Source organism: Archocentrus centrarchus, unplaced genomic scaffold (genome assembly GCF_007364275.1).
Source record: "Archocentrus centrarchus isolate MPI-CPG fArcCen1 unplaced genomic scaffold, fArcCen1 scaffold_26_ctg1, whole genome shotgun sequence".
NCBI lineage: Eukaryota > Metazoa > Chordata > Actinopteri > Cichliformes > Cichlidae > Archocentrus > Archocentrus centrarchus.
Window position 1 is genome coordinate 6,578,305 of NW_022060256.1, and position 25,852 is coordinate 6,604,156.

A 25,852-nucleotide genomic window follows, 5' to 3' on the forward strand; every position below is an offset into this window, starting at 1 on the left:
TAAGGTTACTGGACAAGCTCAGGGTCTACTGACTACCCTGCCAAACTCAAACTAATCAAGTTTGGCTTTTAAATGAATTTAATTATTGTGATGTCTGATTTCCAGTCAAGTAACTACATGAGCCGGATTAGCACTGAGAGTTTGCTGGCGCGCCGGCTTATGACCTGGGCCGGAAAAATGCTGGTTAAGACCGATGCCTTTATTACACCTGTCTAATAAAACATAATCCCTGACAACGTCAGCGGATTAAAGGCTAATGTTAATGTGCAATTCACTTGCTAGACAAGTGTGGTTGTGATTAAAGAGGTGGGAAATCAGACATGAAGATGAAAGCAAAAGCCGCATCAAACTGTAAAATTTCAGCACGTTAGAAAGCTGCAGCGCTTCAGATTCACACGGATAAGAATATGCAGACACAAATGCTGATGAGACCTTTCTGAGCACAATTACAAGCAGGTGCAGTGACGGCGTCTTCATCAGTTCTACTGCCAAAGGAAACAGAAAGGCCAAATGAGGCGGCGCACAGCAGCTAAAGCTACGCGTTAGCACAGCGAGGCAGGTTTACTCTGTGGCGCTGGCGCAACTGCACAGGTGACCTTTTAAACAGAGAATGGAGCGGTATTTGCTGTCAGGATGGACTCAGCTTTCACCTCAAGTGGAGCTTAACCTTTTTATCTCAAAGCTGTGAACAAAGAGGTGATGGGTTCCCACTAACCCCTGGCGCAGGTATAAATGATGACATTTTATTAACTTTGACAAATACTGACTTAGTATCTTGAATTGATAAATTATAAAAGGAAGGAAACTATTATTCGTCACAGAGTGAGAAACACAATGAATGTGTATTTTGCACCTGCCCTGCTTGAAGGCACCTTTTAAGAGACAGTGAAGGCTGGAAAAGACTTTAAATTCCTTTTGGGAGTGTAGATTCTTCTTCTCCAGTAAACAAGCAGCACACATCAAGGTCCACATTCCCTACACCTTCACAGCACGTCACAGAAAGCCTGATTATTCACTACTACTACTTTCAGGAATGTGATGTCAGGAAGTAGAAATCCCGTTGTTACATAACAGCAAAGAAGACACATGAGTAGAAACCTGACTGCAATAAAGAATAATGCTAATCAACTTCCACAGTTACTCTCTTTAAGTCTTATATAAAACATAAAAATAAAAACAAACATCAAAAAGGCACTAGGTTTCATAGAGTGATGAGCACAAATTGGAAACTTCTGTTCAAATTATCGATGTGTATGGAGATCAGGAGCGAGGTGCAACAGTGAGCGTCTACAGCTGTCTGTAAAACACAGTGCAGGTTCTGTCATGGTTTGGGGCTGCATTTCGGCCAGTGGTGCTGAGAGCTTGTCAAAAATCATTTATCAGCAGAGAAAAGTCTCAAACGCGCTGGCAATGCAGTAAAAGCATGCCTGGATAGAAAAACACACAGTGGAACACCAACAGTCATGGATTGGCCTCCCCAGAGCCCAGACTTCAACATTACTGAAGCAGTGTGGGAGCGTCCTGACAGCGAATGCAACAAAAGGCAGAAAACATCCAAAGAAGAGCTTTGGATGACCTTCAAGAAGCCTGGAGAACTGTTCCTGAAGACTGCTTCAGAAATTACAGAAAGCTGCCTCAGAGAGCTCAGACTGTGCTGAAGAATAAAGGAGGTCATACCAAATACTGACTTTCAGGCTCTATTTTGAACCTTATAAACTGCATTCATGAATGTTTCAATACATGGCTGCACCTATTTCCTGTGAAATATAAAGAAATTAGAGATTTTGGCAGAGTACTGAACCACCAAATTAAAGAGAATTAGACCAGTGCTGACTTTATGGAGGTGGGGGCAGGGAAACGGTCTGTGTGATGTAAATGTGGCTGAGAGCAAAGCTCGTGGTGCTTTCCAGAAAACAGGTTTGAAGAACATCAATAAAATGCAGTCCATAAATTATTTGTAAAACTGGTGATGGAACATTTATGTGTGCTTATTTATTTATTCATCGGGTTATTCAGATCCAACACCAACTCTCTCCTACCTGTCTATGCTGGCAGTTTTTGTACCTATAAATAAATAAATAAATAAATACTGCAGTATTCGGATGGAAACTGTTGTGGAACATGTGCCTGTTGTTGCTTTGGGTCGCTTTCACAGCAGCATGATTGTGGTCGCTCTGACTGTTAATTTGGAGAGCAGGTGTTGTGCCAAAAAAGTGACCGTCTGCCATAAAGTGATTCAGATGTTTCTGTGCTTTTATGTGTAATGTCTTTGCTTATATTGGTAAACAGAGTGCAGTCAGCATGATTTATGAAGGGCTTATACATAAAATGAAGAAATAACCTGTTTTTCAACAATCTTTAGGAGTCTGTGTTATTGTACCTACATTATAATCAATCCAGAGCTTTTTGGCCTCTTCAAATATCTTCAAATATGTGATGTTATATTTGTTGTGATTCCTGCAGCCTTCTGAGCCAGATTTCTGTTTAAAAAGACATTTTTAATGTCAATGACAGTTTTTACCTTCATAAAAAAAAGAATATATAAAAGTCACTCTGCCAAAAACTGAGTGCAGCTTCTACACTGTGACCTCAAAATGACCTGATATCATTTATGAGAGATATGTTTGATACGTTTCATAGAATATAGGTCAACAAGTCACTTACAGCTGTTTAAATACAGGCAATCATTTTTTGGCAAATACCGGAAATCCCTTTTTGGCACGTCAGCGGCACGGGATTATTCCCGTAGTTGTAAGAGCCAAATCTTTGGGTCCCTCCCCTAAAGTAGCTTTTCACTGAGTCTTTCTGCCATGTTTCTTTAGGGCAGAGTACACACAGGGTTGTTGCGTTGTCCCGCTCCTCTCTGTTGTATAAATGCGCCGTTCACTGACAGAACCCAGCAATAATCAATTCATGTTTACATTTCAAATTTAAGTTTTGTTTTAAAAACCGGCCACTGATCGGCCACGGACCCGTCACGTCATTTTAAGTGGCTTCATCTGTGGACTGGAGGCGAGGGCGGGAAAGCAAATTGGGTTATAAGAGATTAGCTGTGTGGTCGGGCAGGCATGATTGTGTAATCTGTCTTCAGATGAGACAGATACATGAATCTGAATACTGTGAATTCTTGTGAAGATGATGAGCTTTATAGCTGCTCATTAAACAGCCTGTATGAGTTCTGACCTGCTCGTGTAAGAAATTCATTCTTCAAGCAGATGTGTCGGTCAGTGTTTGTTTTTTCCCCACAGAAGATCATTTTTTATTCATTGCAGTGACTGTTTCCTGTTGTCTTCTGATTTAATCAACTTTTCTTTAGCTTTTTTGGGTCAAAAGTGGGTAAATTATTACTGGCAATGTTTTGTTTAGTTTTTTAAATGAATTTTGCCACCTTTTGGACTTGTTTTTGCTCCCAAAGTTAAGCCATGGGACCATCTGCATGAGGCAAAGCCAGTGCCCACTGTAGCAGTTTTCCCTCACTGACCTCAGTACATCACACTGGGGCCTTGTATATTAATCTGTTCCCTGAGTTAAAAAAAACAAAAAAACAAAACAAAATAACATTTGAATTAATTTACATACTGCTGGGTATCTTAATCAATAATAATACTGCGTATGTTATTAGTCCAATTATATCTTCTATTAATAATCTAAAGGTGCAAAGTAATTAGTAAGCAAAGCTTTAAAATAATGCAGTGGAGTAAATGCTGTCTCAGTTTGGACCTGTTTGTGAGCTGCGACTGCCTCTTTGCTGTTAGAGGCTGCAGCGTGACCTTAAATAACACCTGTGATGGCACAGTCATCTTCACTATTTGTTTTATTATCACTTTTGTTGAGGCTGCTTGTAATACTGAATACCTATAATACTTTTACATGACCCTAAAGACCATAAAGTCCACAGACATCTATATTTATTTCCAAATGCATGTAAAACATAGCCATCACCTTTATACTGTGTTTTCCATGATACAAAAAAGCAGTCCTGTGAAAATACTGACTGCATGAACAGCACAAAGGGGTCAGCAGCTGGCCAATTAACCTGCCCTTCATCTTCTGCTTTGTGTGTGCAAGATGACAGAATCCAGCATCCCACTGCTGTCCTGTATTCCTTTGTGATGTTACAAATATCAAGTTCTGAATAACTGTGAGAAAACACGTTTCCTTTGAGGATTATTAAAGACAGTCTGAAGTCTGAAGGATTAAAGTGTTTGCTGCCTGCTTTCTGGTGCAGACCTTTGTTGCAAGACTGATGCTGACAAACAACTGTGTGGGGAAAAACATCGGGTCAAAGGATTTTACACAAGCCACTTATTACCTTTTCACTTCCATTCATATAGTGCTTAATTCTATACACAGCCAATTTAGATTCATCCAAACTACACATCAAACATTTGCTTTAAACTGATCTAGAAAGAGCTGTGAGTGCTCAAACTGAGTAGAAAAACGCCATATAAGTATCAGTCCATACGAGTAAAAGCTCCCTTAAAATCTTAAATTCAAATGCACATATTAAACAAATATGTAGGACCGCTTTTTGCATTGCGCAATATTTCTAAAATTAGAAACATCCTTTCTCAGAGTGATGCTGAACAGCTCATTCATGCATTTATTACTTCTAGGCTGGACTATTGTAATTCATTATTATCAGGCTGTCCTAAAAGCTCCCTGAAAAGCCTTCAGCTGATCCAAAATGCTGCAGCTAGAGTACTGACAGGGACTAGAAAGAGAGAGCAGATTTCTCCCATATTGGCTTCTCTTCATTGGCTCCCTGTTAAATCTAGAATTGAATTTAAAATTCTTCTCCTCACCTACAAGGTCTTGAATAATCAGGCCCCATCTTATCTCAAAGACCTCATAGTACTGTATCACCCCAACAGAGCACTTCGCTCTCAGACTGCTGGATTACTTGTGGTTCCTCGAATACTTAAGAGTAGAATGGGAGGCAGAGCCTTCAGCTTTCAGGCCCCTCTTCTGTGGAACCAGCTCCCAGCTTGGATTCAGGAGACAGACACCCTCTCTATTTTTAAGATTAGGCTTAAAACTTTCTTTATTGATCAAGCTTATAGTTAGGGCTGGATCAGGTGATCATGAACTCTCCCTTAATTCTGCTGCTATAGGCTGCTGGGGGGTTCCCATGATGTACTGAGTGTTTCACTTCTTTTTACTCTGTTTATACCCCACTCTGCATTTAATCATTAGTTATTATTAATCTCTGTCTCTCTTCCACAGCATGTCTTTTGTCCTGTCTCTCTCCCCTCAGCCCCTCGGTCACAGCAGATGACCCCCCCTCCCTGAGCCTGGTTCTGATGGAGGTTTCTTCTGTTAAAGGGAGTTTTTCCTTCCCACTGTCACCAAGTGTTGCTCATAGGGGGTCGTTTGGACTGTTGGGTTTTTCTGTAATTATTGCAGGGTCTTTAACTACAATATAAAGCACCTTGAGACGATTGTTTGTTGCGATTTGGCGCTAAATAAAACAAACTGAAAATTTAATTGAATTATATGGAAAAAAAAAATTGTCAACATATTGTGTAAGAATAAAGAAGATGAACCACAAGAACATGATAAATGGACAAGACTAAATTCAAGAAAAGGATGTGTTTTTTTATGAAAATCATTTTGAGACTTAAGCATGAAAAGCTACACTGTGAAGGTAACGAGTACAGAACCACTTCAATTTTACATAACCTGAGAAGACTTGAGCTTTTTAACATCTTCTGTTTGTGACATTTATAATACATCAGTCATCACCAATGAAACAGCACTGTGTGATGCGCGTCTCAAAACTGCCCCTTAAAAGATTGACAAACGCATGCGGGCTGCCAGCTATTCACGCACACACAGAGGTGGTTGGGAGGGAACCGTGAATGCATGCAGTGAATTCCCATTATGCTGCATTAACCGCCACTGTTATCTTTTTGGCATTTCTCTGGGGCTCACATACACACTTACATAACTGCATCAGTTTCACCCTGACAAGTATGAATAACTGTCCTCACAAGTGAAAAACTCAGTCTACAATTGTTCAGCCTCTGTGCAGCTTTTAAACAAAGAGCACGACACACTGCAGAGAAAGCTTCCAGAGAGTTTTCTTAAGGCAACCTGCCGTACGGCTCCCTTTGAGCCGGCGGCAGCAGCAGCACTAAACTCTGTGTTATTACCAGATCAGATGATGGGTTAACAAGAACAAAGAGGCTGCGTTTGGCCAATCAAAATCCATTTCCCACGCAACACCAGAAGCCCTAGCTACAATGCAATCCAATCAGATGGAGCCCCGCTCCAGGAGGGACATCATGAGAAAGTAGTTCTTTTCTTCTTCTCCCTTCACTACCAACACAATACCTGCTTACATAAGACCCCGAATACTTCCAGAAAGGTTCGGCTCTCTCAGGACGTCCAACTATAAAGCCAACAAACTGATGAAGAGACTGGAAGCAGGTCCAGAGTATCATTCTGGATGTGAAACTATTCTAAATGTCAGCGGCAACAAGTTCCATTTAGTGCTTTTATTGACCGGTTCAGGCAGAGTAACACTGCAGACGAGGCACAGAACAGCAAATACACAAGAAGAAAAAATTAACACAATACTGGGATTCACAGCATTCGCCTAATGCAGAATAATATTGTTTAAAACTTCTGAAGGGAGCTCATGCTTGCAGTGACCAACAATCCATTTTTCCTATTTGTGCAGTGTTGTAGCATCTTTCAGCCAAATGGTCTGACAGGTAACTCTGCCGTTTTATTTCACTCACACCAACAACACTGGTGACACCTTAGCAATGTGCTGATAAATATACCAAACCAAAGCTATCAGCAGTGTAAGCAGTGCATTTATACGAGCCAGCTTAGATTACATAAAGCTTATCTGCTGTTCTCAGTTTGAACTGAACAGAAACAAAAAAGAAAAACAAGGCCTGACACTCTGGAACTACGGATTAATAAAAGGTTCTCATGAAAACACAATTCCATTATTATCTTTCTCCATAAGCACGTCCTTAATGGCTTCTTCAGAACACAAAACACCATAGCTTACAGACTGGGGTGGGGAACTGACCTATTTATGGAACACATTTATGAAACAGGAAAGCAAAGCTGTAACAAAGGACATCCTCCCTCTTAAATCATTGGGGCTGCACTTCCAGGAATAAGTCTGAGCCCAAGAGGGGTGCATCCGAGTGAAGGCACACCCTCGACTGGCAGGGGTGGCACAGTCAGAGGAGATGGCAATTACGATGATGGATGCCGTCCACAGTCACAGTGGGACACATATTTATTGAGTGCAATGTTGTGAATATCTGTGCAATAAAACAAGAGCAGGTGACATTTTTTTTATTGTGTGCAGAAGTCAAGATGATAGACGATGTCGGTCTCAGAGACTCCGAGTCCAATTTAAACTGGCCTGTAGCAAAACTGCATTAGTGAATAAGTAAAGGTCGCTGCTTAAAAACACATTTCTAACTCACATTTCCCCGACTATCCTCATATACCTTAAAATGCACTGACTGTAATTTTCTCCCTTGATTCCAAATTTGGACTTTTTTTCTAAATCTTATGTGCAAATATTGATTTTTGCCCGTTCAGATTTTCTTTCTAAGAACTATAACTGACAGCATATACAAACAGCAAACTCATTGTCTTTGCTCTCATCGCCTGCGACAGCAGCACGGTCTGTAGCTGTCTCCGTGCTGAGTTATCAAGTGTGTGTTTTCTCTCTGCGGTGAATGAATGGAGCTTTTGTCGGTTGTGCACAATTACCATCACAAAGCAGCGTTAAAATAGAGCCAGACAAAATAAAATGGGAGGAGCTAAACGCAAGGAATGTTCTAACTAAGGAACCTTGAAGGTTTCTTGGAACCATCTTACAATCGCACTGAACTCCACAAATAACAACATGTTTACCTGCTACTCAGGAAGAAACAACGTGTCAAAAAATCTATACAGATAACTGAAGGAGAAAAATAGAAAACAAGGAGGAAGTGAACCAGAGTCACAGCACACTGAGTCATGTATTCAGCGTGGACATTTTTCACCAGCTCCAGCCAAGTGCAGCGATCCAAAACACAAAGAAGGATGTGTTCAAAAACTCAGCCACTCATGAATTTCTACCATGTTAACTGAAAACTAAAAGACTACATATGTAAGAGAAATATAACAAGAGACCCCACTGTTCTAAAAAATAATTACATCCATCTTAGCTGTGGCCTGACTGTGGTGCTGGAATAAAGGCCATGTTTTCAAGTAAATCAGAGGTTTCTCCTTTTATATTGTGACCATGTAAGGACCTCACAGACTCAGTTTTACATTCTCGGTCTTCACCCAGCTGTTGTACTGATGTTAACATGCACAGCATTCACTCAACAAGAGTTTCAAGAATATTCCAGCATGAAAGTAACAAAAAGAGGCCATTGCCCCAATAACAGGATCACAAAGTGTCCTAGAGACCATCAAAGTCATCAGCATGCACAGTCTGTGGTGATGTATGCCGACTAAACCTCAAACCCATCCAAGTTCAGCCTCAACTGTGACACACACACACACACACACACACACACACACACACACACACACACACACACACACAAAGCGTTACCTTCTTTAAGCACGGCTAACGAGATTAGCGTTCTTGACCACTTGGTTTACATACAGAACACACAGTAGCTCCTGTGTATGTGCTAAACAAATGGAGTTCAGTCTGTGTTCCTTAAACCTTTAAAGTCTTCAGAAGCTACAGTTCACACAGGCTCACCAACACTGGAGCAAAGAAGGTTAAAAAAAAAACACAGTCTGCTCTGAAGAGGCTCAGTTTCTGCTGCAACATTGAGATGGTACCATCAGAATTTGATACAAACACCATGAAGGCATGGGTCCATCCTGCCTTGTATCAATAGTTCACACTGCTGATGGCAGTTTAATGGCAGGGGAAAAGTTTCTTGGGGCACTTGGGCCCCCAACTGAGTACTGTTTAAAACAGTACAGCCTGCAGTACCTGAGCTGAGCATGTCCATCACAAACAAGAATGAGATTTTCCTCTAGACAAAATAGTCATTTTTAGTTCCACAAAGTATGAAAATGTTTGTTCTCTCAGTAAAGTCAGACCCCTCAGAAGAAGGTTTAAAGAAAATTTGCAGCAAATCAGTGTTGGTAATCCTAAATTTCAATTAAAAATTAAATGCATTGTCAATTAAATTTGTCTAATAAGAGCACACGCAGCACCACTCAACCCTAAGTGAGTTGGATGCTTTTCAGAGGGGAAACAGAGGCACCGATGTTCTCAGGGAGCTAAAGATTAAAACATGACCTTGACACCAGAGCGAGGTTCCCTCCTGTCTGAACTTGAGAAGCTTACAGACACTTGCATAACAGCCAACCAGCCACCACTGACAGCTCTAAGCATTAAATGACAGCGAGCCCCAGCAGGAGGAATGCGGCAGTGAAAACCTGAGTGATTATAATTATTATAACGCATAAGAAGTTAACGTCACACAGCTTTTTTGTGTATTTGCTGAATAATGACCTGCATATGTGTGCAAGCCCTGCATCATGTGTTTGATTTCAATGATGTAAAAAAACCCCAGCAATAATCATAACTAATCATAATAAAAGCATGACCGGTGTTTTCTCTGAAGCTACTTAAAGATAAGGAAAGCATCGGAGCTGGGTACTTGTAGCAATTACATGCATATACTGCATAGAATCATTAAATAATAATCATTTGATTTCTGGGCCACGTGAGAAACATTGTCTTGTTTAAATGATTAACTTCCTTCAAAATACTAGAAGCTTCACAGCTGCTTATACTGTCTACCTAATGACAGAAACTAAGATATATATTCAGCTTAATCTTTGTGCTTTAAAACTTGCTTAAAACATTATTATAAGGATTATTTTATTATGAAAATGAAATGAAGCTTCAAATGTAACCCTTTCTGGAACTAAATAAGGATCTTATTGAGCCATAGATGATTTTACAGATATTTTCTCTGGTAGGAATTTAAGTCCCGACAGTGTGAGCACGAGTCTGCGTGAACAATACGTGGCTCCTGAGCTTCCTGCTGCGACGTGTCAAACCCAGGCTTAGCCAGCTGTTAACATGACAGCTTTTCAGTATGACTTGGAAAGCATCTGGCTTATTGCCATGTTTCAAAATCTGCAGCTCTTTCTTCTTCACCTTCCAGCCATCACATCTCCTTTCCTCTAAACACTCCGCTGCCTTTGTCCTTCTTGCTCTCCTCCTCTTCCTCTGGTTCACATCCAAACACCTCTCACTCTCTTCTCAGCCTTCTTCTGACATTATTGCTTCCCATCATTTACCCCCCCACCTTCCCTTTCATTAAATCCCTGCTCTGCTACCCTCTCTGCTTCTCCTCCATATTACACTGCAGTGTCATACATCTTTCCTTTACCCACTTCTGCTTCTCTAATCATCTCCTTCGATCTCTCTTCAATTCCATATTCAACTGACTGTATATAATTTCACCGAGACCGCCTCACAATCAAACAGTGCCTTTATTCTGCACGGCCACCAACAGCCGAGTCTCTGCCAGTGTGTTTGTCAGAAAAACTGCTGATATTCCCAACATTTTATCCTTTCTGTAGCTTAAAAAGCTACAAAAACAAACATGCGTTTTTTCTTATCAATTCAGCAGCAGGAGGCACAGCAGTAGAATCTGAAACAATTAGATGTTTACTGCCTTGCTTAAGGGCATGGCAATGAATGCTATTTTCCCTGGTTTGACCCACAATCATTTTTAAAGCCACCAGTTTGTTTGCAGCTGCACGTTTGGCAACTATCAATCCAAGAGAGAAATTACCAGAACTTTAATAGATGTTTTTTTTTAACACTTTTGAAAATTGTGGTTGCACCCATCCAACATTTGGATCTGATATCCTGACTCAAAAAGCTGAATCGAGCCGATCGATCGTATTGTTCTTTGTTAACTAAGACACACAATGGCAGCAGGAGAAGCACGACCTTCCTTAATACTTGCACAGCACAGAGGTCAGAAACTTCATTGCCTGTGACACCCACAGTTTTTCTTTGTGTGCTTGGAATATTTTTGATGATGCTTTCCCAAGTCCGCTTCTGTCTCACTCTCGTTGTGTTGGGTGCAACACTTCCTTCGCCTGTCTGCTCCACTCTGTGTGCGCGGCGCTGCATCGCAGCGAGACTGAGAGCAGGCAGCGGCAGTACACGACAGCACCGCATGCTAAAGAATCCCACTGAGCTGAAATGTGACGTGTTCAATACATTTGATGAATATTTTATTTATCTTGATCCTACTGTTATTATTTATATTCATGGATTTCATATTTACTACATTTTATTTTACAAATATAAAAGAATGATTCTCAGTGACTTTCTAACAGTCACTGATCAGATGCCCAAAGCCAAGAGAACAGGGAAGAGTCAGATCAGTGCATCCAAAAAAAAAAAAAAAAGATTAGTGCATCACTTTTTTCAAGCATGGTAGATTTTTTGAGTTAAAAGGAAAATGCTGAGATTTTTGTCAAATAAGCTGAGACAGACTTAGCGCCTTCTCGCTGAATGATTCTGCTTACATGTCACCCTTCAATGGCCAATTCTGAGCCAGGAAAAACCCTCAATTCTACTAGAAGCACCGTTAAAAATGCCCACAGTACATTGATGGCATCCCAGCAGCTCTCAGTGCTCTTTCACCGTCAGACAAATCAGCATGAAATACACAACAGGCCGGGAAGCATTCGTCTGCTACAGCAAAACACACAAAACACAAACTCACAACTCTCCCAAACCGTCGTCTGGGCGCCTTTAAATCAGTGAAGCGTTGCAGGCTGAGAGACATGAAAGGAACAAAAGTGCCATAATAAGCTGAAGGGCAAAAGCTGTGTGGCTGCACAACTGCATGTGTGTGTTGATGTATGACTCAAACATTTCAAAAGGGGAAGCTACACATTCACCATTGGCAGTCACCTTTCTTTCAGAAACAAATTATGGACATGTCCTCACACTTTGTGGGATTTCTACTTTGCTTTTCTTCCTCGATGATTCTGTTTCGCAGTAACGCAGCAAAATGCAGTTTCACACAGCCAGCGGTTTATGAAGACTGCAAAGGACTTCTCAGTATAACAGCAGCATCAGTAAAATGCACTTCAAAGTACATTTATGCATATATTTTATTATTAGTTGCCTAATAAGATCACAGCTTTTTTTTTTTTTTGGACCAATTCCAATTTCCATTTTTTTAAGTTTTACTTGCCAAACTTCCCTGATTCCATTTCTCCCTAAAGACTATAAATGACAGCACACACACACACCTTTTGTAGCTTTTTGTGTACAGTTTACACACTGACCTCTGCGTAAGTGCTGCATTTTCTCCAAATCTTCACCAAGTTACAGAATCTCCACTCCAAAAAAATAAAGTGCTCCAAGTTTTTGGGCAGAAATTTTTAACTCTAAATGAAAATGACTAACACTGTATCCCGCTCTATCTAACATGTTTTTATCCATCTCTCTGACTGGAGAGGGTGGTGTTGCTGCTATCCCACAGTGTTCAACTTCTTCCTGTTCTTCAAACATTGCTGACTGAGCTGAGCAGAGCAAAGTTGGAGCTGACAGTTTCATCAAATGAAATTACAAATATGTTTAAAAAAAGAGAGAGAAAACCAAAACCAGTTTTCTGATTGGTATGTCGCTTCCAAGGGGCAAGAAAATGAAGACTCAAAAAGTGCAGTTCCTCTAATGGCCACTTGAGGCTAGCTCTGAAAGTGAGTCAATCCCAACAGACTCCCATGTTAAAATATCTGATTTTACAGCTTTAAAAAGCATGTTTACAGCCTGACACTAAAAGCTGTTTTTGGTCTCTAAAGTTAATTTCCCCTTCATAACACCTATACACAGGGTGATTTTTTTTTATTACTCATCTGGATATTGTTAAGGCTTTTTGGTTGACAGATGTGCCAACACAGGACTCCTCCAAACTGGACTTCTGGACAATGCTTGTGGTGCTTTGCGGGGAATTTCTGATGGAATTCTGATCTGATGGAATGATCTGAATATGAAGTGGCTGTGGCTCAGGAGGTAGAGCGGGTCATCTACTAATCGGAAAGTTGGTGGTTCGATCCCTGGCTGCTCCGGTCTGTATGCCAAAGTATCGTTGGGCAAGATATTGAACCCAGAGTTGCTCATGATGTGTTTATCAGATCGTGAATGTTAGATAGAAAACAGTGCTTGTATGAATGGGTGGATGCAAACATGAGCTATGAGTGTTCCAGTAGAAAAGAACTAGTCCATTTACCATTAGTATACATATGCAGCTAGCTACCCTAGCTTGCAAGCACTGGCTCCACCCTCTGGGTGAAGTATGCTCGTTTCTGGCTCCAAAAAGCCCAGTTCAATGAAAAGATCTAGAGTCATAAATGTACTTCAAATATTACTGTATTATAGTACTTCACTAAATGCACTTTGTTAATTTTAGCATGCTGCCCATATCCTGGAAGGCCAACGGGCTTTAAGAAGTCCACAGAATTTCCTCTGATTGGAAACTCTGAGCAGCAGCGACTTTCCTAACAGCAACACTGCATTAAAATCACAAGGAGGTTCATTTCCAGGCCAAACCACCAAAGACCTGCAGAGGCCACAGGCTGACTGAAGGCATGCTGGTCACAATCAGCAGTTCTTGACTATTTCAAGTTGCGAGGGCACACTTTGTTGACTTTAAGTGCTAAGTTGTTGCAGCTTAAATGCCTGCCTCTATTATAATTCTGCTGTCACAAAGTCACACTGAAACACTGGATTTAGATTTTAGGCAGCACATGTTGAGATAAATAAACCTCACACCCTCTAAATATACTTTTCAAGCAGCAAACAAGTATAGAAAAAAATAGTGAGACCAGTTTTCAGATGTCATGGTTGCAGATATTTATATTATTAATAGCTTAAACAGGAACAGCAGAGTCTAATCTCTGAGTTACACAAACATGAGCTGAAGTAGCTCAGCGAGCGATATTTTGAATAGGAAACGCCTCAGAGATGTTGGCATGCCTTTAAAAGGTTTGAAAATTATGTTTTTGAAAACTAACTTTGTTCTTCACACTTGGAGCGCCTCCAAAACAAGCATTTGTGTGGCAGAGTGCAGCTGCAGATAACAGAGTGCTGAAATCCTCTATTCAGGAAAACTAGATTACACGCTGTGGAATGATTTTTTTTTACATGCACACCATAGCTTAAATCACAGCACGCACTAACACATATGAACGGCACGCATGCAAACACACACAGACACACACACACACAGAGAAACTATTCACATCCGGCCGCAGCACGCCCTCGGTTACATAACAAACCAGAGAGACGCGTTCAAAGATGAAGACGAGCTGCTGAACAGCGAGAGGAAGCACATCGGCCGGACTCAGAGAATCAGTCGGTCTAAAGACATGACCACTCCGCTGAGGCTTTAATCCTGTAATGCCACGATGATTAGCTCAGTGGTCACAGGTCTCCTCCTTCACACGGACCGGTGACGCAGACAGATTTGGCACTGATTCACGCTGTGCTAACATGCTGCTGCTGTAAACGGCATTCACCATGAACAGTCTGAGCAGCTCTGTCAGTCAACAAGAGTTTTATGCAAGACAAAACAACTAATTTGCATAACAATATACTGAGTTCTGCAAGCTTGTGACTTTAGAATAAACCACAAATCCACCACAGCATATATATCTGCATTCACCTGTTGATAGACTGAACATGGGCAGCTGGGGACTTTTATCATGTTGTCCAACCCTGAGGAACACCAGATAAACATGCAAAACACATACGGATCCTACAGCTGCACTCCACTGCAACTGTAACGACACAGTTTGGGCCCTCGGGTTGATTTAGGTTAATACTCTGACTCTACAAGCATCAGTCTAAGCCTGCTGATCTTCACATCACTTCCTTGAGCTCTCGCTGGCTTAAATCAGTAAGTTCAGTGAACTTCAGCGTCACTGCAGCAGGCTGGAAGGCTGCAAAAACAGTGGCAGCGGTATAATATAATACTCCTTTGGAATACTTTTTTTCATGGGAAAATTATTACGTCTTACTTGAGGAAACTATATATTTTGCAGAAGTTTTGCATATCTGTGTACCTACTTCTACCATCTCTAATGCAGTACCTCACCTGAATCCACCCAGAAAGACACACAGAAAAAGGAAGTGTTTGGAAAAGTTTGCAAATCTCTACTTTTACTATTAGTAGTACTAATAAAAATATGAGCACCACACGCTTTTAAATACAACTGTTGCTACTGCCATAATGTTGTAAATGGCAAATATCATCTGTGTCCCACATGAAGAGCTGCGAGATGCGAGGCCTCCTGGAAACTAACAGGCGGATGACAAAGAAGCAGTAGAAGTAGAAGTAAGTAGTCCTGAATAAGCTGACGGTTAGTTGTAAACAAATGGTTTGAGGTTCTGGAGATTAGAAAGCAGGGCAGAAAAAACTAATTACGTAACACACACTGAGCTTTCTCCCCTCCTCTGCTCTCCTCCTGAGATTATCAGGCTGTCTAAACGAGCACCGGGACAAGTAGACCACCTGGTGCCTTCACAACTTGCATGACTTAATCCGACATAAACAATGCGGACAAAACATCTGGAGTCTATATAAAGTATTTATCTAGTCACTACGTCACATAGCAACAAAAAACACATTTAAATAGAAAAGATGTCACCAAGAGATCACCCAGTGATCCCTAAGAGAACATTTCATAATCACTGTAGGTACTTTCTATGTTAGATTATTTATCTATGTATTAATTTAGGCAGTAAAACCTGTAAATTAATGTCACCATGACAAAACAATGACTTTCACATGAGCAATCTGCCTTCTCATTATGCTGCATAATGTAACATACCTCAATAGATTCACAACAATACACAAGAATGGCTGCAATAGGAAGCAGAGAACCTTAAAAATAAAAGCCTCAGTGTGTGCGCTACAGTACACACAGCCTGAGTGTTCTAGCACAAACATATTTACAATTTACAGTAATGCTAATTTTATTGTCTCCCTTTCATTACTTTGAACTTTTTTAGTGTAAAAAAGTTTTCTTATGTTTTGCATCTTATTTCTATGGATGCACCGATCAGTTTGTCATCACCCATATCCAACATATGGAGTCAGTATCCAGCTGATCTCTGATCCAAATATCAGATCAGTGCATCACTACATTTTTCCCAGTTTTGGATGTGTTTATTTCTTTGTTCTCTCTGTTCTGTACTGGCTCTGCTGGTCAGCAGGGATGGGCAGATCAATACTGATGAGGATATGAAGCCTTGTTTTAAGTATCAGTACCAACCTCAGTAGGGTCTATGGCAAAAATTGATCCACGCATCTCGTTTCAGATCAAATGCAGATGAAAATCATGTTTTAGTACTGCATTTATTGTAGTATTTACAGCTTTACTGGTGTTCTGAGCAATTGCAAGGTGTTCATCTCTTCAGTTCAAAGAATTCACGCGACTTAACATTAAAAAGCACTTTGTTCAGTAATATTTCTCTTACTGCTAAAAACTGCAGACATCACACTTGTACTGGTGTAAGTTTTTCTGATTTTATGGCTTCACCCACCCCATATCCCCACAGCCTGCTGCTGCGCACATTTATAGATCTTCGATTTATAATCTGCTATTAGGCCAAATGGGCTTATGAATCTATAACCTTAATAAGGCAGGCCTTTATTTTGTACCTCTTTGGCGGAAGTCCCCTCCGGTCCTCAGCTGCCTGTTGTTTCTGCTAATGAGGGATCGATACGGTGATGGCACCGGAGTGGAGGCCGCTGGTATGACAGCGTAGTACCAGCTCACATGATCCCGAGCAGTCAGTTTATTACTGCACAGCATGCGGCCCTCCGGGAGTCCACCGCGTCTCAAGCCGCAGATAAATGATCGAACATGGATGATGAGCCAAACCGTTACCCCGCGCAGCCCTGCCTTTGTCATACTGCGATAAAAAACATACGTTTATAACGTCAGCGGCCAAATTAGCACACCCAGCCGTGAAGATTGGCATTCAAGCGCACAACGAAAATAATGCCGTCTTCTGACATGACAAAGCGGCTAAGAGTGAGCACCGTGAATGCCGCGGCAGCTTCCCTCCGTTATAACCGAGCGAGGCATCGTTTTTTTTCCTGCCTCCAACGCGATGCTGCTGGACGGAGCCATTTCTCCTCTTTCCTCCGCCGGTCTCCTCCACCTCTAAACAAAATGCTCAGTAAAAATCATGTTTGAGAACACTCACCTTGCCTCAGGGAGTCGGCGGCGGGTTTGCGCTCGATGACAAGCATGTGTAGCCGTGTCTGACCGCGCAGCCAGTCTCGGGCGTGTGGGAATATTGTTTTGTCAGCGGCAGACTGCAGCGCAGACGGCGTCAGCGGCGCTGCAGCGCACGATGGGCTGGGCTGGAGCGGCACGCCTGGTCCCGGACTGGATTATCTAACCCTGGGTGGGACAGCTGCCACTCATTAATAGCCCTGTGACCTCAACCGGCCAAGGTTTACTGACCACAGAAATGCGCACTCCACAGTAACGATAACAATGTAACACGATGCTTGTCTTTGACAAGCAAGGGTTATTTTCTAACTCTTTTTATTGTAAAACAAGAGAAAATGTTCATTATTTCTGTCAAACTTTGCTTTTGTGGATTTTAGAATGATTTTTTTTTTTGCCCCAAAATAGCTACATTCACCTTTTTTTTTTTAACTATTTTTGGACACAAAACAGAAACATAAATTCGAACGACAAAGATTTATTTTTGAAGCTTCTGAAACAAAAATTAACAGTTAAAGAAATATTTGATCAAATTGAAATTTTGTTACATCAATTTATTGTTGTTTTCTTTTAATTGAACATTTTTACCATTTTTATAGACAATTTCTGAAGCGCTTGAAGAAAGGTTAAAACCTAAATGAAAACCACTGCTAACTGGCTTCATATGGGAAAATGTAAAATCATAGTCCGCACCACAAAAGCAAAGTTTTGGGATCAAAAATATATTTTTTTAGTTTGTTTACATGTACAGAACTAGAAAAAACAGTTTAAACCCAAAGACAAGACAAAAGTGGAAATTTGTTATCTATTGTAATAATATCAAACTAAGAAAAGATAAGATACTTTTTTGTTCCAAATCTTTGTTGCTAAAACAAGTTAAACCTCTAACAAAATAGTTAATACAAAACAACTTATAGAGTAAGTATGTAACTCAACAAGATACATTGTAACAATTATGACAATATGATAAAACAAATATCCAAATAAGGTTAAAAAAAATTAAAATCAAAATAAATACAATAAAGCAAAAATAAATATATATTTTAAAAAGAATAATACAATTACATAATATCCCAAAAGATCTACAGTAAAGCAAAATAGAGCAATATTAAAAATGGCTTTCTAAATGTAGTAAAAAAACAACTCAGCAAATATGAGCTGGCGTTAAATTGGCTCAGTATAACAGAGTGCAATAAAAGGAGCTGCTGCACAGAGAGTTAAGTGTTGTGTTGGTGTAGAGTTCTGATAAAATGTTTATATGAGACAATAAAGGATTCTTTACTAAACAGATCTGTTGTGTTGCAAAGTTATGTGGTATGATTTTCTGCATCTTACCTTTTAGACACTGCATATTAGTATTCACAGCAACATTAAATATAATAACGTTGAATGCTTTTTTTTTTAAGTTTCTCCTTTTAAAAATAAATACAAATCAGACCTTCCAACAGAGTGTGAAGAAGCAACTACCATGACTTTATGTCCAAAACATTTATGTACTGTGTTCAAGAAGTATCAGCTGAAGAGGAAACAGGGCCGGGCTGCACTTGCATGTGACATCAGTTTGTACCACAACTTGGTGCAGCCATTCAGTGCAACCTTTGTGGGTCAGTCCATGAAAGTCAGTCAGTGCTTCCCACCTGACCCATCAGAATAATCCGATTTTTTTTGTCTTTCTTTAAAACAATATGTTTAATATACTTTATGAAGCCATATAATTTTTTTTAACCTTCATACTATGATTATTTTCCAGGTTTCGGGCCCTCAAAGTACGTCAGGATTGGTTGAAGTTTTGCACCTTTTCTTTAGCATTTTTATTCAGGGCTGAAAATGCCATCAAGCAAAAACAGGAATTTAAAAGTGCAAAACCTTTCACACTGTTGTGTAGTTTGTGTGTCTGTGCAGTAACTCGAGGTAAATTAGAATAAAATTATTTACATAAAAAAATACTCTGAGGGGCTCTAATGGGGGGTCAGGTGATTGACTTGATCTGGAATAACCCTTATTTAACCAGACAAGTCAATAATAGCACATGCTGATTTATAATGGCAGCCTCCAAAAGGCAGCGGCTCATCAGGAAATGGGCTCATAAGAAGCTTCTTTCAGCTGCTCCCATATTTTCAAGGGGTCACCAACAAATCTTTGATTTGATTATTACGTATTTGTAATAATATGCTGTATACATTACCAGCTACAAATGTATATAGTGTTTTTGATATCTGTATATAGTGTTCCGATGTATATGTGTATGTGTATTGATATATATTTTATGTATATAGTATTTCCTTTTTAATTTAATCTGTTTTATTCATCCTTCTTCTCTGCACTGAGCTGCTGTAATGCACAAATTTCCCCATCGTGGGAAATTTTATCTTATGCACAGATTTTCATGCTGGATGCTGCTCCTGATGTAATTTGTGTCTCCTCCCAGTATTAAACCAGGAAATGTTTACATTATAACCAAATGTGTTAGCCTCTGCTATCAGGCTAAAAACAGATATCAGAAGCTGTAAGAACAGCAGCATAGACATGAAAATCAACACACTGCCCCCTGTTGGTCAAAGTCTTGGTTCAGCTTTGCAGAGGGTAATTCCAAAAACCGCCTTTACAGGAAAAACCAAATCAACCTTTAATACTTTATAACTAGTAAAAATAATTATAAATGCCAAAATGAAAATGTTTTAGCTTTTTAAAGAGTAGTCGTGTGTGCTCTGACCATGACTGAGATTCAGGGAGAACAAAGCAAATTTTTTTGGTTACATTTTATATTTTAAGTTGTGTTGTGTTTGTTCACAATTTTCATCATTCCACCCAGTCACAGCCATTTTTTATTTTTTTGGTTGTTTCTTTTTTGTACAGCTACATGCTGCAGTAAGCATTTTGTTTGCTCTGACCATGTTTTTTTGGCCAGGTTACCTTTTTTTCCACCCTATAACTGGATGGAATAAACCAACTCTGGCATGTGAAAACTGCAGTTAAATTACAGTTGAATTAAAATAAAATTAGTGCCTGGGTTTGCAAATTATATTTTATTGCATTAATTGGCTCAAAAAATTTTAAAATGCGGCAGTCTGAGCAGTTTCCACGGAGGGACCCAGACATTAAAAAGTGAACAATGCTGCAGGTATATAGGCTTAAAGACATACAGTATTTTGAAATAATCCTCCTGTAAACTCAGCCAGTTAAACAACCAAACAGCTGAGGCTGAAATGCAGAAAATGTCTGCTAAAGAAAAGCAGCAAGAAGAACACAGTGAAAAGCGTGGAGTCACGGGAATGTCAGGCCAGATGTGATGAAGAGGGGACAGACAAAACTCCTCTGGGTTTTACAGAAGGTGTACGAAGTTTATTTAGATGCTAAATCATGTTTCAAATATTGTGAACTGAAAATCAGCTCTGAAACACTGTGTGTGTGTGTGTGTGTGTGTGTGTGTGTGTGTGTGTGTGTGTGTGTGTGTGTGTGTGTGTGTGTGTGAGTGAGAGAGAGAGAGAGTGAGAGAGAGAGAGAGAGAGAGAGAGAGAGAGAGAGAGTGAGAGAGATACTTTATTGATCCCAAAAGTGAAACAAGGGAAATTATTACTATGACCTTGAGGCCAACAGTTAAAATTATAATCTTATGTCCTAAAATATTGTCTGAGGGATGCCCATATACCCACCAAATGAGGTTTTTTTTTAATCTCGTGTAAACTCCAGTTGAATTTGAGTGGGAACTGCATATGCTGAACTCCATCTACTGGTTATCTGGTGTTATTGCATTTTCCAAAAACCCATCCATCCATCTTCTTCCTCTTTTTCAGGGTCCTGGGGCCGGAGTCTATCCCAGCTGTCACAGGGTGAGATGCGGGGTGTACCCTAAACAGGTCGCCAGTCTGTCACAGGGCTAACAGAGAGACAGAAAACCATTAATACGTATGTGCAATTTAGAATCACAAATTACCCTAACCCCACTAAGTGCATGTCTTTGGACTGTGGGAGGAAAGCAGAGTACTCGGGGAGAACCCACACAGGTGATGTCCACTTATCAGCATTTATGATGTCAGCAAAAATGCAAAGCATACAAACATGCAAAACCATGTAAAATAATAAAAAATAAATAAAAAAAATCCACAGATATTATTTCACTTTGTTTAATTAGAAGGGCACTCAGTGAGTGCATACCCCCCCCCCCCCCACATTTTCTATGTGCCCATGTTACTGCAACAGACACCACCCAGTGTTGTCATACTCCATCATTAACGACAAGATCACAAAGACGAGAAATTTATCTTATTGACTTTTAAAAACTGTAAAATATGATTTTATTTTAAAAATGAGACCCACATGAACAGATCATTGGAAATATATAGTCTGGATATATTTGATTCAGTTTATGTACCCTGATAGCATCCTCTAAAAAACCTAAATGAAAAAAAAGAAGAACATTTGCTGAGATATGAATTGTGTGTGTGCCATTTTTGTGTAGGGTTTGTAGTTCACTTTCCATTATTGTTTTTTTTATTTAAAATAGAAAAAGACAAGGAATTAGCAACAGTAATTATTTATACACGAGTACCCCTTTGGATGGTCAGGTCTCTCCTACTGTCAGTGCAGCCATTGCACACTTTGCCACAGCTGTAGTTTAAACTTTGTCAGTCATCACCCCCCACCCCCACCCACACTGGCCTGGGACTCCAAGCAGTTGCCCACCTTGCCTGGTATCAAACTTTGCCCCTGCTTACATGAAACTGCTCAGAAAGAAGTCTTCTCTTCTGAACACCTGTGTGTCCTAATGAATCCACATCAGGTGCAATTAATCTGCCTGTTTCCTGCCAGTTGCTTTCAGCTGCGTTCTGATTGGCTGTCAAAAGAAGATAAATTGGGTGCGCTGAATTCTGTCAGCCACTGCCCTACAGAAGGAGGGAAGCAGATTTGTGGTTGTTTTGGGTTAACAAAAGCCAGACAGAGGCTTTTCAAGCTTATACTGGATCACATTTTTAGTTAAAGCCATGAGATTTATACTTTGGTAATCTTAACTAATAATTTTCTTGAATCTTATTGCTTTACTTGACATGATCACAATATTCAAATATGACTTTGTGTTTTAGTGTAGCGCTGCTATGGGTACTCTTTGTTGGGGAGCTTCAAGCAAGTATGAAATGTAAGATTATAGCACAGTCTCATTGAAAAGCTACAATTAGTAAGGGTGACCGTTATTCACCGTAAAGTTTCATCTGTTTTCAGCTTCCTATCCTGTCCTTGGAACTCATGATGGCCGTAAACCTGACCAGGTCTCAGGTGACCAGCTCCATCCTCAACTGCCACACTTATTTCACTGGCTCCATCCTGTGCTCCAGGCTCAGGTCCAGCCTCTGGCCCAGGCCAAAACACAGTCCCAGTCCGAGCCTCAGAGCTCTCTGGCTCCTAGCTCCCAGCCCCAGTCTCGCAGCTACCTGCCCCAGCCACTGCCACAAGCTCGTGGCTATCAACCGCAGGTCCAACCCCTCCCGCAGCCTTTGCTGCAGCCTGGTAGCTATCAAGACCAAACCCAGGTCCAGCCTCAGACTCGCAGCTATCACACTCAGGCCAAAGCTCAGCCACGGACTCATACCTCCTGGGCTCAACCCCGGTCACAGACTCCCAGGTATCAGGTCCAGCCACCTCTTCGCAGCTATCAGGCACAGGCCCATCCCTATGCCTATACCCAGACCCAACTTCGCAGCTTTCAGGGCAATTCCCCGACCCAGCCACAGCCCCAACCTCGCAGCTATAAGGCACAGGCCCACCCCCAGACTCAGCCCCAGCCTCGCGGCTTTCAGAGCCACCCCCAGACTCAGCCCCAGCCTCGCGGCTTTCAGAGCCACCCCCAGACTCAGCCCCAGCCTCGCGGCTTTCAGAGCCACCCCCAGACTCAGCCCCAGCCTCGCGGCTTTCAGAGCCACCCCCAGACTCAAATCCAACCTCAACCTCGCAGCTATAAGGCACAGGTCCATCCCCAGACCCAGCCGCAGACTCATCTCCTGACTCAGCCTCAGCCTCGCAGCTTTCAGAACCAGGTCCATCCCCAGACTCAACCTCACAGCTATAAGGCGCAGGGCCACCCCCAGGCTCAGCCTCAGCCTCGCGGCATTCAGGGCCACCCCCAGGCTCAGCCTCAGCCTCGCAGCATTCAGGGCCACCCCCATCCCCAGCTACAGCTTCAGCCTCAGCCTCGCGGCATTCAGGGCCACCCCCAGGCTCAGCCTCAGCCTCGCGGCTTTCAGGGCCACCCCCAGGCTCAGCTTCAGCCCCAGCCTCATGGCTATCAGGCCCAGGTCCATCCCCAGCCCCAGCCTCGCAGCTTTCAGGGCCACCCCCAGACTCAGCCCCAGCCTCGCGGCTTTCAGACCCAGGTCCATCCCCAGACTCAACCTCGCAGCTATAAGGCGCAGGGCCACCCCCAGCCCCAGCTTCAGCCCCAGCCTCGTGGCTTTCAGGGCCACCCCCATCCCCAGCCCCAGCCTCGTGGCTTTCAGGGCCACCCCCATCCCCAGCCCCAGCCTCGCGGCTTTCAGGGCCAGCCCCAGCTTCAGCCCCAGCCTCGCAGCTTTCAGGGCCACCCCCAGGCTCAGCTTCAGCCCCAGCCTCACGGCTATCAGGCCCAGGTCCATCCTCAGCCCCAGCCTCGCAGCTTTCAGGGCCACCCCCAGCCTCAGCCCCAGCCTCGCAGCTATAAGGCGCAGGGCCACCCCCAGGCTCAGCTTCAGCCCCAGCCTCGCGGCTTTCAGGGCCACCCCCAGCCCCAGCTTCAGCCCCAGCCCCAGCCTCGCGGCTTTCAGGGCCAGCCCCAGCTTCAGCCCCAGCCCCAGCCTCAGCCTCGCGGCTTTCAGGGCCACCCCCATCCTCAGCTCCAGCCCCAGCCTCGCGGCTTTCAGGGCCACCCCCATCCCCAGCTCCAGCCTCGCAGCTTTCAGGCCAGGGCCACCCCCATCCCCAGCTCCAGCCTCGCAGCTTTCAGGCCCAGGGCCACCCCCATCCCCAGCTCCAGCCTCGCAGCTTTCAGGCCCAGGGCCACCCCCAGGCTCAGCTTCAGCCTCGCGGCTTTCAGGCCCAGGGCCACCCCCAGGCTCAGCTTCAGCCTCGCGGCTTTCAGGCCCAGGTCCATCCCCAGCCCCAGCCTCGCGGCTTACAGGGCCAGTCGCAGCTCCAGCCTCGCAGCTTTGAGCCTGAGCAACTATCAGAGACTCTCAGTTCTTGGGCCCAGCCTCAAGACCAGCCACAGCCTCGCAGGTACCATCAAACACAGGCCAAGACACAACCTCGTAGTTATCAGGCCTATCCCCAGTCTCAGGCCAAGCTACAGCATGATGACTATCAGGTTCAACTCCCAGCACAGGTACGCAGCTATCAAGCCCATCCCCGGATGATGCGTTACCAGCACAGGCCTTGTCTTCAGCCTTGGGGCAGGGTAACTGCCACAAACCATCAGCTTCTGCAAGGGGATTAACTCAGGAGGAATACTCGAAGACTGGTTAGTGTCTACTTTATACCCCCCCCCCTTTTTTTTTTTTTCCTCTAGAACTTGCATAAAGTCAATATCACTAATCATCTTTCTCATTCTAGACCCAACGTATCAGATGATGTATCTTCAACTTCTTGGATACAATTAAACTGATCTTTGGAAAAAAGAAATCTGTCTAGATGAGTCTGTGTGGGCTGACTTATACTTTAGTCTTGGAGTTGTGACTAAGTTGTGCAGGTGGTGCTGGAGTTTAAAATGATTAGGGGCAAACTGATGCATTTGTGTGCAGCATCTATAGCAAACTAGATCTGCTCAGAAAGGATGAATGATGATCAGCTGGGACATGCTTTTTACTCCAGGAAGGGAAAGACAGCACGCCACTGATTATTGGAAATATTAGAGGTGGTGCTATACTTGAAACAGTTTACCAAATTAGACTTTCAAATTAATTTCTTCTGCATAGAGAGCCACAATATTGACTTCTTGCATGTCAGCCAAAAAACTATTGAGGCTTGACTGGCATTTAAAAAAATTTATTTCCAGACTAATTTTAACTTATTTTTTTAGAGTTTTTGATGTGTGCCTGAGACCAATGAGTCTTGCGCTCCAAGTACTGAATTCACTGTTAACTGCAAAATATGCAGGTCTGCATGGAAAGTGTGTTAGCCAGAAAGTATGCTATGCACTCTTAGCAAGACTTTTACTCCATGTTCCTGTTTAAACCACCAGCAATCTTTTTAATCAGTTATTTATCCTCCAAGGTACATATAACTTTTACAGACGGTAGAAATGATTCTTCTATTATGAGCTTCAAGGAAAGTGTACATCTCAAAAATTCCCTTGAAGGATTAAATGCTGTTTTTCCATCAAATCATGGTTTTGGACCATATTAAACTGGTTTGAGATGCGGAGACTGTGCAGGCATGTGACTGATGCTGTTTTGTTTAATGATTCTTTTGAGTCAGAGGCACAAACACATTTCATGTTTTTTTTTCTTTTCCCCCAAATATTACATGTAGTCTGTCCCAGGTTTCTATCAGCACATATTGTTCCTGTGTGAAATGCTTATTTTCTGCCATTAGGTGGCACCACCTG

General features: G+C 42.1%; 2 protein-coding genes across 4 annotated transcripts in view; one reads left to right on the forward strand and one right to left on the reverse strand.

The window, feature by feature from the left end:
* rusc2 (RUN and SH3 domain containing 2) overlaps positions 1–17,468 on the reverse strand; it is a 40,001-nt gene extending 22,533 nt beyond the window's left edge. For 2 of the 3 annotated variants that reach the window (XR_004019407.1, XM_030723454.1), the window contains exon 1: positions 17,255–17,466. The gene's annotated coding sequence lies outside the window, so the exon portion shown is untranslated. Of the gene's footprint in view, positions 1–17,254 lie in introns of all 3 variants that reach the window. The other variant, XM_030723456.1, reaches the window with a different exon arrangement.
* Positions 17,469–22,162: 4,694 nt separating this feature from the next.
* Positions 22,163–23,344, forward strand: LOC115775890 (activating signal cointegrator 1 complex subunit 2 homolog). The gene is made up of 4 exons (XM_030723399.1): positions 22,163–22,282; positions 22,365–22,417; positions 22,501–23,243; positions 23,339–23,344. Exons 1-4 carry the CDS (start codon positions 22,266–22,268, stop codon positions 23,342–23,344), a joined length of 819 nt encoding a protein of 272 aa, XP_030579259.1. The 5' UTR covers positions 22,163–22,265.
* The last annotated feature ends 2,508 nt before the right edge of the window (positions 23,345–25,852 follow it).

Bases quoted from the DNA above. Each gene is read 5' to 3' on its own strand.
- LOC115775890 (XM_030723399.1), top strand. The intron at 22,418-22,500 runs GTAAGATTATAG...ATCTGTTTTCAG, and splicing joins GCTTCAAGCAAGTATGAAAT to CTTCCTATCCTGTCCTTGGA.